Source organism: Salmo trutta, chromosome 11 (genome assembly GCF_901001165.1).
Source record: "Salmo trutta chromosome 11, fSalTru1.1, whole genome shotgun sequence".
NCBI classification, from domain to species: domain Eukaryota; kingdom Metazoa; phylum Chordata; class Actinopteri; order Salmoniformes; family Salmonidae; genus Salmo; species Salmo trutta.
In genome coordinates, this window is record NC_042967.1 from 18190402 (window position 1) to 18206947 (window position 16546).

General features: G+C 43.6%; 2 protein-coding genes and 1 long non-coding RNA gene across 5 annotated transcripts; all 3 read right to left on the minus strand.

The window, feature by feature from the left end:
- Nucleotides 1–1280: 1280 nt before the first annotated feature.
- Nucleotides 1281–4102, minus strand: LOC115202360 (uncharacterized). Of its 2 annotated transcripts, XR_003879946.1 has the most exons (4): nucleotides 3693–4102; nucleotides 3379–3472; nucleotides 1811–1905; nucleotides 1281–1489 (listed from the first exon to the last, which is right to left on the minus strand). It is a non-coding gene; the product is annotated as an uncharacterized LOC115202360 (long non-coding RNA). The 2 variants fall into 2 exon arrangements; XR_003879945.1 differs by having other exon boundaries at nucleotides 3379–4102.
- Nucleotides 4103–7935: 3833 nt separating this feature from the next.
- On the minus strand, nucleotides 7936–11630 carry LOC115202359 (zinc finger protein 574). 2 transcript variants are annotated; one of them, XM_029766480.1, is made up of 5 exons: nucleotides 11610–11630; nucleotides 11103–11150; nucleotides 10397–10500; nucleotides 10232–10295; nucleotides 7936–10050 (listed from the first exon to the last, which is right to left on the minus strand). In XM_029766480.1, the coding sequence occupies exons 2-5, from the start codon at nucleotides 11131–11133 to the stop codon at nucleotides 8963–8965; spliced, it is 1287 nt and encodes a 428-aa protein (XP_029622340.1). In that variant the 5' UTR covers nucleotides 11134–11150; nucleotides 11610–11630; the 3' UTR covers nucleotides 7936–8962. The 2 variants fall into 2 exon arrangements, with proteins under 2 accessions (XP_029622340.1, XP_029622339.1); XM_029766479.1 differs by lacking the exons at nucleotides 11103–11150; nucleotides 11610–11630 and adding an exon at nucleotides 10617–11057.
- On the minus strand, nucleotides 11210–16281 carry LOC115202357 (uncharacterized). Its single transcript, XM_029766475.1, has 7 exons — nucleotides 15815–16281; nucleotides 15528–15718; nucleotides 14305–14476; nucleotides 13094–14100; nucleotides 12866–12910; nucleotides 11855–11998; nucleotides 11210–11669 (listed from the first exon to the last, which is right to left on the minus strand). The coding sequence occupies exons 1-7, from the start codon at nucleotides 16119–16121 to the stop codon at nucleotides 11646–11648; spliced, it is 1890 nt and encodes a 629-aa protein (XP_029622335.1). The 5' UTR covers nucleotides 16122–16281; the 3' UTR covers nucleotides 11210–11645.
- Between the last annotated feature and the right edge of the window lie 265 nt (nucleotides 16282–16546).

Consider the following 16546-nt stretch of genomic DNA (forward strand, 5'->3'; position numbering starts at 1 on the left):
AAACTCAGACAAAGAGCTGTAACTTTTGATTGATATGCTAATTTATATATTTGTTGTTGATATAAGTTCAATAATTTGAATTTAGGATAGCCTGAACATGTGAAAGCTGGTTTGGTGTCTCCAGCTTGAACGGTGGAGTTATTTTATGCAAATCTGTAGTTGATAAAGATCTTAAAGAGTGAAGTTAGGATAGCCTGAATGTTTTGAAGTTGGTCATGTAGCAAGACCATTTTGAATAGCTACCTCTTTTTTCCTATGGTTCTCATTCAAACCCATGTTCATTTCTACCAATTTGTTGTGTATATATAGTATCAAATCTTTTGACAAGCAATCTAAGTAGGGCCCATCTAAATATATCAATGCTGGTTTGGAGTTGATAGTTTAAATGGTGAAAGAGGAGATATTGTAAATGTAGATGAATGTAGATTTGTGTCAAAAGTTGCATTGTTCACTGTGAATGGATGTTGGAAGTCTGGGAGCTGATGTCACAATAGGACCTATGAAAGTGAAAAGGACTAAAAGCTCAGTAGTTTAAAAAGTATAAAAGGGGCTCCTGAGTGGCGCAGCGGTCTAAGGCACTGCAGCTCAGTGCAAGAGGCGTCACTACAGACTCCCTGGTTGGAATCCAGGCTGTATCACAACTGGCCATGATTGGGAGTCCAATAGGGCGGCGCACAATTGTCCCAGCGTCGTCCGGGTTTGGCCGGTGTAGGCCTTCATTGTAAATAAGAATTTGTTCTTAACGGACTTGCACATTTAAATAAAGGTTAAATAAACATTTCAAAAGATATTAAGAGTTCCATGCAAGCACACTGGTCCTGACCTCTCTGCACATTTAAAGTTTGAATGACGTTTCTAGCTTAAAATGTGTAAGAGGAGTAGCCTTCCAAATAATAATAATAATAATAATATGACAAAGATTTAGTGTGGTCTCTTGCATCACTAGCCCCATTTCATAATCACATTGGTAATAGGGCTGTATGCAGCGCAGCATGTATGTAATGGCTTATATCATCATTTACAGTGACCTGCAACCACAAAATATTGGCTTCACCTACTTTCAGATACTACTGGTGCTCAGGGTTTTCCTGGATATCAAGACTACTTGCTGCTGCCAAACCCTACGCCACGCCCACGGATGTCAGTTTTTTATTTATTTTTTGGTCTGGATCTGAGTACCTCCCCGAACATTCACCACCGAATGCAAACGCATCTGGGTCCGTCTGATTGGTCCAGAAACCGATGGGTTGGGCCAGAGCCAGAACACACTGGATTAAAACTGCAGTTAGAACATATTTTATTGGCTTGAATAATCTGATTGGTTAAAGACGATCCAATCGCTGATGACTATATTTTGTACAACACCCCTAGTGCCCCTCATCACCACAAACAACTTCAATGATGGCAGTCTCAGACTAAAGTATGTAGTGAACGACAGAGCAGCTGAAGAATTTCGAGTGAGTCCTCAGGCTAGGTCAGGATCAGATCTCTGTAAAATGAACAAATTGTCAGACAAGCCAGAATAGAAATAATTGAATACGAATGCACAAGTAAAGAATTTACAACCTATGGGACACAGACACTTATTAGGTGTTTGTGCGCAGTGTTGACATATAATAATGTTTGTAACAATGTAACAACCAATTTTTGAATGAGATTTGTGACCAAAAACATTTTTGGGGAAAGGTATGGTATAAATAATGAAATTCTCCTCAGAGCGCTGCATGACATTGAATCGATGAGTTACACTCCCAAAAAATTGTTTGTGTCCCATAATATTTTATACTAACTTTCACTATGGAGTACTTACTGATGATTTCATTTCTCAGGATGGTGTAGAAAGTTCTAAAGACCAGAGAGACTCACTTCCTGTCCACATGCAGCACATCCTGGAAGATCCACTCCCTAAGCAGTGGTGTTAAATACAAAAAAAGAATAATAAAGCTACATTTCAAACTGTAGAGTATAAACTCAGCAAAAAAAGAAACGTCCTCTCACTGTCAACTGTGTTTTCAGCAAACTTAACATGTTTAAATATTTGTATGAACATAAGATTCAACAACTGAGACATAAACTGAACAAGTTCCACAGACATGTGACTAACAGAAACTGAATGTGTCCCTGAACAAAGGGGGGGGGGGGGGGGAATCAAAAGTAGCAGTCAGTATCTGGTGTGGCCACCAGCTGCATTAAGTACTGCAGTGCATCTCCTCCTCATGGACTGCACCAGATTTGCCAGTTCTTGCTGTGAGATGTTACCCCACTCTTCCACCAAGGCACCTGCAAGTTCCCGGACATTTCTGGGGGGAATGCCCTAGCCCTCACCCTCCGATCCAACAGGTCACAGACGTGCTCAATTGGATTGAGATCCGGGCTCCCAGACCATGACGGATCCTTCACCTCCAAATCGATCCCGCTCCAGAGAACAGGCCTCGGTGTAATGCTCATTCCTTCGACGATAAACGCAAATCCGACCATCACCCTTGGTGAGACAAAACCGCGACTCGTCAGTGAAGAGCACTTTTTGCCAGTCCTGTCTGGTCCAGTGACGGTGGGCTTGTGCCCATAGGCGACGTTGTTGCCGGTGATGTCTGGTGAGGACCTGCCCTACAACAGGCCTACAAGCCCTCAGTCCAGCCTCTCTCAGCCTATTGCGGACAGTCTGAGCACTACCGGAGGGATTGTGCGTTCCTGGTGTAACTCGGGCAGTTGTTGTTACCATCCTGTACCTGTCCCGCAGGTGTGATGTTCAGATGTACCGATCCTGTGCAGGTGTTGTTACACGTGGTCTGCCAATGCGAGGACGATAAGCTGTCCGTCCTGTCTCCCTGTAGTGCTGTCTTAAGCGTCTCACAGTACGGACATTGCAATTTATTGACCTGGCCACATCTGCAGTCCTCATGCCTCCTTGCAGCATGCCTAGGCACGTTCAGGCAGATGAGCATGGACCCTGGGCATCTCTCTTTTGGTGTTTTTCAGTAAGTAGAAAGGTCTCTTTAGTGTCCTAAGTTTTCATAACTGTGACCTTAATTGCCTACCGTCTGTAAGCTCTTAGTGTCTTAACCTGTCCACAGGTGCATGTTCATTCATTGTTTATGGTTCATTGAACAAGCATGGGAAACAGTGTTCAAACCCTTTACAATGAAGATCTGTGAAATTATTTGGATTTTTACAACTTATCTTTGAAAGACAGGGTCCTGAGTTTATTTATATTCGTCTATTTATTATATGAATGTCAATCTAAGCATTCTTTTCAGTAGCATCATGTATTTAGAATCAAAAACAAAGAGTGAGCGGTTTCACATCTGATATTATGAAAGCAGGAAGGTGATTTTCTGCTTGTTCTATGTGAGATAAATCTACAGGTACTGTACTCACCTCCAGGAGATGAGGTTTCCCCAGACCATGGTAGTTGTGGGGTGAGTGAGTAGCTTGGTTCTACAATGCTGGTGAACATCTTAACCTGTCTAGCCTACTCGAAACAGAGTCACAATGGAAATGAATAAACCATAGAGAATTCTGATTGAATGGGTTCTATGAATTCTAATTTTGGCACTCAGAAACCCATTGCAACTGTCATGTGAATAGACAAGTGTTTTTCTAGGCAGAATTTGATGTAAATGGTAAAGGGGTATCAAGATAGTTCAATAAAGCCCTCTATAAAATCAACAATATTAAATCCAACCACCTACCATTCCAGCCAGCACTCTCCCTCCTTGTACCTGCTGGGTCATCAGGTCCATTTCCCAGGGCCAGGAGTGCGTTGGCATCCGGGAACCTGTTGCCCGTGCCATGTCTATGTCCAGAAAGAGATCATCGTTGTGCTATTCTATACGCCTTCCTCCTCTTCCTGCAACCAGGTAAGAGAGGAGCCGAGCAACGAGCTCTCAACCACCAACAGGCTTTGCTCACCCAGGCACCTGTCCAGAGCTTCCTGAATTCTTAATTGCTGTTCTTTGGTTCACCACTGCAGCAATACAAATTCATGAGGATGCTTAAAATCTTCACCTGTAATAATTTATACATTACCAATGACTCAGGGCTCCCGAGTTGCACAGCAGTCTAAGGCACTGCATCTCAGTGCTAGAGGCATCGCTACAGACCCTAGTTCGATTCCAGGCTGTATCACAACCAGCCGTGATTGGGAGTCCCATAGGGCGGTGCACAATTGGCCCAGCGTCGTCCGGGTTAGGGTTTGGCCGGAGTAGGTTGTCATTGTAAATAACAATTTGTTCTAGCTGACTTGCCTAGTTAAATAAATTAATCGACTGTGGATCAAGCCAGCTGAACTAAATACACAACCACTACACACAAAGGGTAGTGTTCAATGTGGAAACCATCCAAACTGTTAAAAACACAGACCTTGAACGAGATGGAGCTCGAGTAATTGACAAATCTTAATCTGACCTCCACTTCAAGTTAAACCCCATTAGCTTTAGTCAAATATACCATGGCGGCTACAAAAAGGCGACATTACATGTGGCATTTTTACCCGGGCTCGAGCAATAGCCACAAAAAAGCCTCCAAGAAACAGCTTGCTTCAGAAAAAGCCATAGCACCATTAGCCAGGATCATGAGGACCTGTCCCTTCCCGAGGCCTAACAACTGCCAACCTCATCCTCTATTGAAGAAATTCTTTGAGCTGAGATCCCAACGTACAGAACTCAACATCAAACTAGATGGCATTAACTCTCAGCTCAGTGCGATAGGGGGCAAAGTGACAACCCTGGAAAATGCCCTGCCTGCCATCAAAAACAAGATAGCCCTCAATGTGGGGTGCCTGGATGAGGCAGAGTGGAGAATCCTATCCATTGAAAACTCACTGGCAGACACTATGGAAACAATAACCTCTGCTAAAAAGAAAATGTAGCATCTGGAAAAGAAAACAGGAGTGCATTTAAACAGGAATAACTGTGTTTTATTAAACCTGGCCGAAAAAGAAAAGGGAAACAGCCACTGATCCGCTACCTGCAAGACAGACTCCCCGAGTGGCTCCACCTATCCCCCAACAGGCCCATAGAACTGGAGAGCTCACCGAGCACGGAGGTCTCCACCAGCAGCCTCCGCGCCCAACCATATACTTCCTGAGATTCACCAACAAGGAACGAGTGCTACAGGTGTCGAAAATCCACGCCATTACAGTGGGGAAAAGCCAAACTCACCTTGCTCCAGGACCTTTGAACTGGAACACGCCGAAAGCACCTAGAGTTGAACAACCCTTCACCCTTAACTGACCGAGGCATCTTCAGGGGATGCAAATACCCAAACGAGTTCAGGATTCGTCACCAAGGAGCCCTGCGACACTTCAAAACTCACGATTACTAAACAGAAATACCATGAGTATAGCAATAGGCCTAGCAGATTGTTTGCATACCAATTAAAAAGAGCAGCCAATGTACAATCATGGCCATCAGAACAGCAGATGACGAGGTCCCATATGATCCAAATAAGATGTAACTTTTCATGATTTGTACTGCAAAATATACAGATGCAGAACTCCATTCATTCCTAGAGAATCTCGCTACCAAACTATCAGAGACCGACCAAGAAGATCTCAACTCCCCCCTCACTCATGAGGAGGTCCGCGAGACAATCATCTCCACGCCACCTAACAAGTTCCCAGGGCCAGACGGATTTCCCAGGGTTCTACAAAGCTTTTTGGCCCCAGCTTAGCCATATTTTTATGCCAATGCTGGATGATTTTTGCAAAAATGGAGCTCTCCCAGACTATGTACACAGCCCGCATTACAGTGTTGCTTAAAAAAGACAAGGAGCGTCTCTCCTGCACATCCTGTTGGACTTCGACTACAAAATAATTACCAAATTGCTCGGCAAAAGATTAAACACTCTTCTTCCCAAAATAATAAAAGCGGACCAAACTGGATTTATTAGCGACAGGTAATGTTCTGATAACATTCGCTGTCTTTTTGATATTATAGACCAAGTAAATGCACAGAAGACCCCTGTCCAGCTGGATGGAGTGGACCGATCTGTTCTCAGTCTGGCCTCAAACTTTATTCAATGGATGAAGTCCCTATATTCTCATCGAAATGCCACGATGTCTACTAATGGTCTGAACTCTGACAGATTCTCTTTGGGACGTGGTACAGACATGGACGCTCGCTGTCCCCTCTGCTCTACTTGTTGGGGACGGAGTTGATGAGGAGCAATCCACGTATTATGGGTGTTTCTGCAGGCGGCCTGCAGCACAAGATTTCTCTCTACTCGGATAATGTTTTGCTCTACATATCCAACCCTGAGAAATCCCTCCCTCCCATTTTAGAAACAATTGCTCAGTAAGGCAAGTTTTCAGGATATAAGATACATTTGAACAAATCCATTGTTTTTCCTCTCAATATTCCTGAGTGGCGCAGCTGTCTAAGGCACCGCATCTCAGTGCAAGAGGAGTCACTATAGTACCTGGTTTGAATCCAGGCTGTATCACATCCGGCCGTGATTGGGAGTCTCATAGTGCGGCGCACAATTGGCCCAGCGTCGTCCGGGTTTGGCCGGAGTAGGCCGTCATTGTAAACAAGAATTTGTTCTTAACTGACTTGCCTAGTTAAATAAAAGGTAAAAAAAATCTATAAAAACGAATAATGAAGTCACTCTGCCCATTCCAATAGGAAGACACAGGGTTTTCAATACCTTGAAATCTTTGTTACACTAGATCTGAATTGCCTTTTCAAAGAAAACTATCTCCCACTCCTGGATCAAATCAAGAATGATCTCTGAACCTGGACTAGTTTAGTCGTCAGAATCAATGTGATCCATATGAACATCCTCCCTAGACTGAACTATTTATTTCAGATGCTCCCATGCTATCTCCCAGTTTCCTTTTTCAAAACAACCAACCAAAGCATCACCAAATTTATATGGGGCAACAAAAAACCTAGGATCAAGTTCTCCACTCTATTGAAACCTGAATATAAGGGTGGTCTTGCCCTTCCCTGCCTTCAATTGTCCTACTTGTCTGCCCAAATTCGCAACATGTTAACATGGATCAAAAACAGACAAGACTATGTGGATTCAGACAGAGGCCCAATCCTGTGGTTCATTGCCCCGAAGCTTAATTATATTCACTAATAACTTTAGTGAAATGGGCAGGTAGCCTAGTGGGGTAGGTAGGTAGCCTAGTGGTTGGAGCGTTGGGCCAGTAACCAAAAGGTTTCTAGATTGAATCCCCGAGCTGACAAGATAAAAATCTGTCGTTCTGCCCCTGAACAAAGCAGTTAACCCACTGTTCCTAGGCCATCATTGAAAATAAGAATTTGTTCTTAACTGACTTGTCTAGTTAAATAAAGGTTCATAAAAAATTGCCTAAACTTGTGATTTACAACACCCTACTAGCAGGACTTCAAGAAATACCTTGGCATTTCCTCCCAAATATGCTCTCACATGCCTATAGTATGCAACCCAGACTTGCCAAAAGCCCTGAGTGATGCCAACTTCCATCTTCGGCATACTCTAGTGATCAGGACCTTTTCAGACCGGTTTCATCAGAACACAACTTCACTAAAATACTCTCAAGAGCTCTGCAGTGAATTCAATGTGCCAAGATCCAATTTAATTATCTTCAAATTAGACACGTAACTTCCTCATTTCACTTCCAAGAAGAGGTTTAGAGCTCAGCCCAATGAAGTTGAGACCCTTCTTGCTACATCACAATCCATCAAAGGCAAAATCTCCTATATCTATAGACTTCCATCTGAGAATGTGGGCTCCTCCTTTACTCATTTGAGAATAATCTGGGAAAAGGACCTTTGCCTATCAGTGAGGAGTTATGGACGGATATTTGCGACAGGCTATACTGCTTCTCTATGAAATAATCTATAAAAAAATGTTTGTACAAATTGTATTACACCCCAGTGAGACTCCATAGAATGAATACAGATATTTCTCCTGATTGTAAAAGATGTACATCTGAAAGCAGTGGAGGCTGCTGAGGGGAGGACGATTTATAATAACTGGAATGGAGTAAAAGGCACCAAGCACATAGAAAACATGTTTTGATACCATTCCACCAATTCCACTCCAGCCATTACCACGAGCCCGTTGTCCCCAATTAAGGTGCCACCAACCTCCTGTGTCTGAAAGTGGAACTTACATGCATATATTTTGGCATTGCGGGGAGACTGACAGATTTTGGCAATCTATACATACTGCTGAATAGAAAATATTAGATGTAGTTTGACATGACCCTGTGGCTATCTTAGTGCTTAGCAGGACTTTGTTCTTGATCTAAACAGAGAAAATGTGTTTATGACTATCACATACTTGGCTAAAAAAAAAAGTATTCTACCAAGTTCGGCTTCTAATTCCTGTCCTACATTTAAAATGTGGATTGACCAGATTGTTGACTTTCTTCCTCTTGAAAAGCTCCCTTGTGACCCCCGCAAGAGATGGCGCAGGTTCAATTGACTCTGGTCTCCACTACTCAACTATATTTCAAACTGATCAGAATTGGGAGATTACGGAAATGTGTGTATATACACACATGTTGTGTACAGTGCTATAAAACAAGTTATTTGCTCGTTGTCTCAGCTAAAGCTGGAAATAGCTAATATGTTCACGGATGGTGCTGCTGCAAATTTGTTGTTTGTTTATTTTTTATGTCTGCCACATCTGTGAATGTGGATTGTTGTGTTTGTTGATAAAAAAAAACAAGAAAACTTAAATACTTCCAATAAAACAATACAAAAACACATGGACCCAGTCTTCATAGGAAAACCCCAGTAGTGTAGAGCCATTCCCCTTACAACTAGGGCCAGGATTTTTTCCCTGGTCTGGTCACGTGGTGAGGGAAGACTCCTGGCCCTGCCTATCATTATTGTGAAGTTGCCCCTAGATGCTGATCTTGGGGCAGTTCAGAATTTATTTTAGGAAAATGTTTAAGGTTAGGATTGGAGAAGAGGAAGCTGATCCTAGATCTGTATCTAGTCTGAACTTTACCCTGGAACACTCAGGGCAGCACAGCGTCCAGTGGCCTGCCGCCAGTGTGGACAAGGAGGTGCTTCTTCATGTGGCCGGACTGGGTGAAGCACTTCCCACAGTAGACACATTGAAACGGTTTCTCTCCGGTGTGCACCCTCTCATGCATCTTCAGCTGGTGGCTGTGGGAGAAGCGCTTGGTGCAGTGGCTGCAGCCGTACGGTTTCTCCCCCGTATGGACCCGCATGTGCCTCTGCAGGTGCGCCGGCTTGGGGAAGAGCTTTCCACAGAGGCTGCACCGGAGCTGCCTCTGGGTGGAGTGAGACGTTAGCTGTTGTGGCTGCTTTTCTATGCCTTTCGATGAAGAAGTGGCGCTTATGTTGAAATTCAGGAAGGGGGCTGGCTTCCCTCTTTGGGGAACCTGGTGGAGAGTAACTCTTGGGGAAAAGCTGTTTTGGGTGGACAGTCCGTTGAAATCTGGCAACTTGGACCTTGATCCTACAGTTCTCCCTTGTTCAGCATGTTGAGTGTCAGGGGGACACTTTGTCTGTCCAGATTCCATTCCCCCTCTTCTTCTGTTGTCCACAAGCTGCCTGCCGTCTGAACAGACCTCTCCAGATGTCACCTCTTGGCCAGTTATGCTCCATTCTGAACTCATATCTGCCTCCACTTTAATGGGAACTGAGTCCACCATCACCACATCAGGCACCCAGTCCAGAGACCCCAAAGCAGACATGCAGACCCCAGAGTTACCAGACACCCCTCTCCTCTCTGGATGTTCACACAGCCTTTTGGAGTCTGGCTCTAAATTGTGAGGCGCATTCACAGTTCGGATGTCAGTCTCTTGGTTCTCTGTCCATTGAGACAGGCTGTATGATATGGGTTGATGGTCAGTTTCCCAGGTCACACCCTCAGCAACCTGATGGTCCTGTCTTGCTCTGTTATATTGTGACGCTGGATGCTGGAACATCTGGTTTTCAGGTTCTATATTGAGTGAGGTGTCTGGAGCTTTGTGTCTGTTGCCCTGCTGGTCCAGAGGGTCTGTGGTTTCAGTAGATGACAAAGAACCTGGTTCTGGCACAATCTTCTCACTGCTCTCACTGACCAGTTGGACAATCTCTGAAATGAGGCAAAGTAAAGCACAACATCAGCTTCCTTTAGTGGAGACTGATTCTTCTTTGCCTTATTTATTGGTTATGAATAATGACTAAGAAGTTAATCAAATACGGCAATAAACATTGAAGGCTTTACTGAACATAAAGTGTAAATAGTATGGACTTGATAAGTTGAACAAAAATACCTTCCGGGCTGCTAGTGTCAAGGTCCTCCATTTTGATAAGAGGCACCTCTTGCATATCTGCCATCTGTTTTGTATTCATCAGAAACAATTTATTAGAAAAATATCCCCACCACCATTTGAAATATGAAAGAAGTAATCAATTTGGCCGTGTCTATGACAACTGACCTGCATGCCCCCATCCTTGTCTGTCGCTGTGCGTCCTGCGTCTCTCCAGTTGGTGGCATCCTGCGTAAAATGTCCCCCTTTACGGTCGGCACAGCGATTCTCCACTGCACCAGAAAAGAGAAACCCTCAAACGTTATATATTATACATTACCCATTATTTTGTACGTTTTCAAATATGGTTAAAAAAAAGTACAATATCCAAGTCTGCCTGTTGACTTTCCTTGGAAGCTCCCTCTTGCCCGGGCAACAAGATCTGTGTCCCGCCTGCTTATCGTGTGTCGAAGGGTTCCGAATTTCTCTGCGCTTCGTCGAGAATGCTGTAATTTTGTCAGCAGCAATTTCCTCCGCAGATTATCGATTTCTCTCTGGCTATGTGAAATTTCCAAACGTAAGGCAGCATGTCCTTCATCTACAAGTTTGCAGATTTCGGCAACGGCTGCATTCGCCAAAACCTCGACGATGGAGGCTAGCTGAGCGTTAAAGGCGACTGTATCGTACATGTCCTTTGCACAATGTCAATGTTAAACACTTATGTTATAGTAATTTTTAATTAAGTGTTCAGTCAACGTCTTGAGACTACACAGTTAAGACCATAGACGTTACACTATTTTTCCATAAACAAACATTTTTCGGCTACTTCCTGAATAATTTTTTCGAAATAAAGGTTGGCTTTTCAAAATAAAGGTTGCTTACACACACGACTTACCTTCCAACATTGCCACCTGCTGCTGAATCATATTGTATGTTGCTCCTACTAAAAATGAATCAAATGTTTTAAAAATCAGCCTGTTGTGAATTAAATCAAACATACACTGTCATCCAAAAATGATTTTACTATTTAGTTCAAGTACAAAAATACAAAATCAGCATACAACTGAATTATAAAGGAATAAATACATTCCTTCAAATAAAGGTAAGTAATTTGATGAGTAGGCTAAGGGTTAGTAGTCTCCAAACTGAAGCACTGCACTGAGAACGCACTCCAACTCTGAACAATGTAAGAGTAGAAAGATACACAAAATCTGAAAATAGAATGGATAAAATAGCCAATGGGATTTCACATAGTCCTCAGCGATAGCAAAACAACTAAATAACATTTTGCTTTTTGTATTTACAATAAATGAGAACGTTGTAAATAAAAAATAAACATTGGTAGTAATAACATTAGTAATAGGTGTGCATGCAGTAAGCATATTATGTCATTCACAGTAACCTGTAACCACAATGTACTGGCTTCTCCTTTCAGTAACTACTGGGGTTCAGGATCAGATCTCTGGAAAAGAAACACAGATCAGATTGTCAGACACGTTCCTTTATCTGGAAAGATTTTTGGGGAAATATATGGTACATGAAATTGTCCTCAGAACACTGCATGACACTGAATGAATGATTATTTTTTGTTCTTGCCCGTTTACCATATGCTTTTTCTTTTAGACGCATGTTGTTGTCGATACTAACCTTCCCTGTGGAGTACTTCCTGATGATTTCATTTGTCAGGATGGCATTGAAGGTTCTGCAGACCAGAGACAGGTTCCAGTAGCCTCTCTTCCCATCCACACGCAGCACGTCCCGGAAGATCCACACCAGCGACTCAAGAGGAAGCTGCAAGAAAGTGAATCAATTCAATGGTTCCAGTGTTTTAGCTGCCTATTTTGGTCAAGTGTTTGTTGTTGAACATTCGGTTCCTACAGCAGTGGTGTTGTATATAAAAGAGGCCAGAAAAGTCACTAGGTAGGCTACATGTCAAACTTTAGAAGGCATTTATGGGTGATTCCTCACAAAACTAGAGCCAAAAATTATCATTTGGGGGATTTTCACTCAATTAAATCTATATTAGTGTCCTTTGGAGGAAGGATTGTTGACATTTGTATCTTAAATCATAATTAAGAACCCTTCTATAGATTACATTGTGAAAATACCCCAAATCATGGTATTTTTTGGTTCTAGTTTCGTGAGGAATCATCCTAAGATAAGTATATTTATTATATGAATGGTAATCTAAACGTTATTTTCAGTTGCATCATGTATGGAGAATCAAAAACAAAGAGTCAGCGGTTTGGCTAACCGGGCTATCTGCATTGTGTCCCACCCACCAACCCCTCTTTTACGCTACTGCTACTCTCTGTTCATCATATATGCATAGTCACTTTAACCATATCTACATGTACATACAACCTCAATCAGTCAGACTAACCAGTGTCTGCTTGTAGCCTCGCTACTTTTATAGCCTCGCTACTGTATATAGCCTGTCTTGTTTTATTTCTTTACTTACCTATTGTTCACCTAATACCTTTTTTGCAATATTGGTTAGAGCCTGTAAGTAAGCATTTCACTGTAAGGTCTACACCTTTTGTATTCGGCGCACGTGACAAATAAACTTTGATTTGATTTAAATCTGATATTAGGAAAGAAGGAAAGTGATTTTCTGCCAGTTCTTGGTGAGATAAATCTACAGGTACTGTTACTTACCTCCAGGAGATGAGGTTTACCCAGACCATGGTACCTCTGGGGATTCTGGGAATAAAGAAGAGGTGAGTGAAGAGCTAGGTTCTAGAGTACTGATCTCTGAGTTGTATTGAATCAGTGACATAATCAGACATTGTCTTTTCATTTGGCCCACCACTCTCCCCTATAAGCCCAACCATTTTAAAACCAACCATATTAAACCTGCTTTAAACCCAACCATTGGCAGCGTACCATTCCAGATGGCACTCTCTCGCCTTGCGACTGCTGGGTCGCCAGGTCCGTTTCCTGGGCCAGTAGCGCGCCGGCGTCCGGGAACCTGTCGCTTTGTTCTTCTTCCATGTCAATGTCCGGAAAGAGGTCATCGTCACGCTCTTCCCTCCGCCTTCCTCTTTCCTGCGTCCTAGTATAAGTGTAGCCGGGCAACGAGCTCTCGACCACCAACAGGCCTTGTTCGCCCAGGCACCTGTCGAAAGCTTCCTGGAAGGCCGACGCCGTCACGTTCACCTTGTGTTTCCTCTTCATATGGTTCTTGAAATTCTTCTTATTCAGCCTGATTCCGCAGAGATCGCACTGGACCTTGGTGGCACGGCACCAGGGTGGCACGTCCATCTTGGATTCGGCCAGGTATCTCCTCAGGGCCTCCTCGTTCTCTGCAGCGATGTACTCTTCGTGGTGTTTCCTCTTCATGTGAACCTTGAAGTTCTTCTTGTTCAGGATGATGCCGCAGTGGTCACACTGAGTCTGCACAGGAACTACGTCCCTTTGAGAAGGTCTTTGCGGTCTCTCGGTCTCAATCTGCGGCGTCGGCGGGCAGCTGTACGCTTCGGGCGAAGAGGGTTCCGAATCCTGGCGTGTGACCGGATTGTGACTGGCAGAAGCATCTGGTTTTTCTATTGGAGGTGTGTCTGTGTTTAGAGTTTGAAGAGCGACTGGTAAGCTCGGAGGGGTGGCAGGTCTGGAGCTTGAAGGGGCGGCAGGTATAGATGTGAGAGGCAGGACAGGTGTGGATGTTGCAGGGGCGAGAGGTCTCCGGGCTGGAGAGGGATGTTGCTGGAGGGGAGGAGCAACAGATGGAGATTGAGCTTGGACACGGGCAGGTCTTTGAATCCCATTCCGCTTTCTGCAAGCTCTGAAATGTTCTATAAACAACGCTTTTCTGCAGAGAACATGGTCACAATAGCTGCAGTGGTAGTGAGGGTAGTCTCTGCACGTCAGTTTGCAGTTGTAGACGATGTACTCTGACAGAAAAAGGTGACAATAAAACAGTCAGTATATAAAAAAAAAGAAGGTTAGATAGTGACTTTAAAAAGTCAAGTGTATAAGGACATTAGCACGTGTTGGGTGGTTGGCATTCGTACAACTCAATTGAACAACTACAAAGCATTACTGAGTACAAGGCAATCATTATTTTCTGACATTGCGGTTTCCAAAGTTCCCCTCACCGTCATTCTGAACGGCACTTTTCAGGTGGCTCTGGATGTGTGGGATGATCCGGTGTAACTCGTTGGGTTTGAATGCAGACGGTCGGCAGAAGGGGCAGTGGTAGAGGGAGCAGCACGTGGTGCATGGTTGTATCTTGGGAGATTCGCCAACTCGGAAACTGGTAATATGTTGCTGTGGAAAAACATAGACAATAATGAATAGTCAAAAATAAGGAGAAAATGGTCAGAAAATCCAGAGATGCAAATTCTACATGGTCCCAAATTGGGGACCAATAGTTCAGCAACATGCAGATATAAAATGTTATGTATAGAAATGACAATTCTTTGTTTCCTACATTAATATATCAGAAAGCCATGTCCTGTCTACTCTACACAACATTATCAAAAGTATGTGGACACCTGCTCGTCTAACATCTAATTCCAAAATCATGGGCATTTGGAGTTGATCCCCCCCTTTGCTGTTATAACAGGCTTTCCACTAGAAAAACAGCCCCAGACCATTATTCCACTTCCACCAAACATTACAGTTCATACTACACATTGGGGCAGGCAGATTCTTCCTTTGGACTGCCAGATGGTGAAGTGTGATTCATCACTCCATAGAACGAATTTCCACTGCTCCAGAGTCCAATGGCAGCGAGCTTTACATCACTCCAGCCGGCGCTTGGCACTGTGCATGGTGATCTTAGGCTTGTATGTGGCTGCTCTGCCATGGAAACCCATTTCATGAAGCTTCTGATGAACAATTATTGTGCTGACGATGCTTCCAGAGGCAGTTGGTACTCGGTAGTGAGTGTTGCAACCAAGGACCGACGATTTTTACGCTCTACGCGCTTCAGCACTCCCCTTCTGTGAGCTTGTGTGGACTACGACTTTGCGGCTGAGCCATTGTTGCTCCGAGACTTTTCCACTTCACAATAACAGCACTAACAGTTGATCGGGGCAGCTCTAGCAGGGCAAACATTTGACAAACTGACTTCTTGTAAAGGTGGCATCCTATGACAGTGCCATGTTGAAAGTCAATGAACTTTTCAGTAAGGCCATTACAGTGCCAATGTGTCTATGGAGATTGCATGGCTGTGTGCTCGATTTTATACACCTATCAACAACGGTGTGGCTGAAATATCCGAATCCACTAATTTGAAGGGGTGTCCACATACTTTTGTATATATAGTATATTTCTATCCACAAATGTTTTTTTTACTATGTGTACAGTTTCTTACCTTTCTTGGTATGTCACTGGAAGTGACTATGGGGTCAGGGGTCATTGCAGGGGGCCCAGTGTTCTCATTGGAACTGACTATGGGGCCAGGGGTCAGTGTGGGGGGCCCAGCCTCATCAGTTGGTGCTGTGGATACCTCTTTCCACAGAGAATGCTGATTGCCGTTGACACCGTCCACCTCAAGATTGTTAACTGGAAAAGAGAGAGTGAGAGGTCAACTTGACCAATTATTGGCAAATCATTAGCTCAAAGGCTGACAACAGGCATTTAGAAAAATCGGTAGCCTACCTTCGTCTTCGTCAGCGTTGCCCGCATCATCGGCATTCGCCGCGGGTGAATCGCCCGAAGAACTGTTGATTATTGGTAAGTCACCGGTGACAGGCGTCAGCCCTTTGCCACTCACCGACCTGTACCTCGACTCCGCCAGGCTGAGTTGCTTCTCTAGCAATAGGATTTGCTCCTTGCTTTGAGATACTTCTACACGTAACGCTCCACAGCAATCGTCCACTAACTTGCAAATTTCGGTCACAGCAGCTGAGGCTAGTATGCCCATGACAGAGCTTATCCGTTGATGCAAAACACGGGTTACCGACATTTTAAACAATTGTTTTTGTGAAACCTGGTCAAAACTACTGCTAGCTATGAAGATTCAAAACGTCTAATAAACGGTTTTGTCCCCAGCTTGTTCACGAAGTAGTAATATTTGTAAGAATACCTGGAATGTTGTCAATGCGCCGCCATCTTTAATAACTGTGTCCTTGCGCACGCATCCGATCAGCGTTCAGAAAGCTAGAAAAGCGCCACCTACCGGGTGGAGACAAGAATGTGCATTATCCAGAGTCAAATTGAGCAAGAAATATTATTTTGGGTCATCTCTGACTACAGCTTGCTAGAGAGGAAAAGCGTATGAATTATTCCTATGGTTTGCAGAATCATTGTTTAACATTGAGTAAATCAATGTTTTTTTATTTTGGTTATTGGTTATCATGTTATCATGCTATTTTTTATTTATTTTTTATT

Excerpts from the sequence above, each read along its gene's own strand:
- LOC115202359 (XM_029766479.1), bottom strand. The coding sequence starts at position 10,896 with ATGTACGATACAGTCGCCTTTAACGCTCAGCTAGCCTCCATCGTCGAG. Across the intron at positions 10,296-10,396 it reads ACAAGGATGGGGGCATGCAG|ATGGCAGATATGCAAGAGGT; the intron begins GTCAGTTGTCAT and ends AATACAAAACAG. Across the intron at positions 10,051-10,231 it reads TGACACTAGCAGCCCGGAAG|AGATTGTCCAACTGGTCAGT; the intron begins GTATTTTTGTTC and ends GCCTCATTTCAG.
- LOC115202357 (XM_029766475.1), bottom strand. The coding sequence starts at position 16,121 with ATGTCGGTAACCCGTGTTTTGCATCAACGGATAAGCTCTGTCATGGGC. Across the intron at positions 14,101-14,304 it reads AAGTGCCGTTCAGAATGACG|AGTACATCGTCTACAACTGC; the intron begins GTGAGGGGAACT and ends TTTTTCTGTCAG. Across the intron at positions 12,911-13,093 it reads AGAGAGTGCCATCTGGAATG|AATCCCCAGAGGTACCATGG; the intron begins GTACGCTGCCAA and ends CTTTATTCCCAG.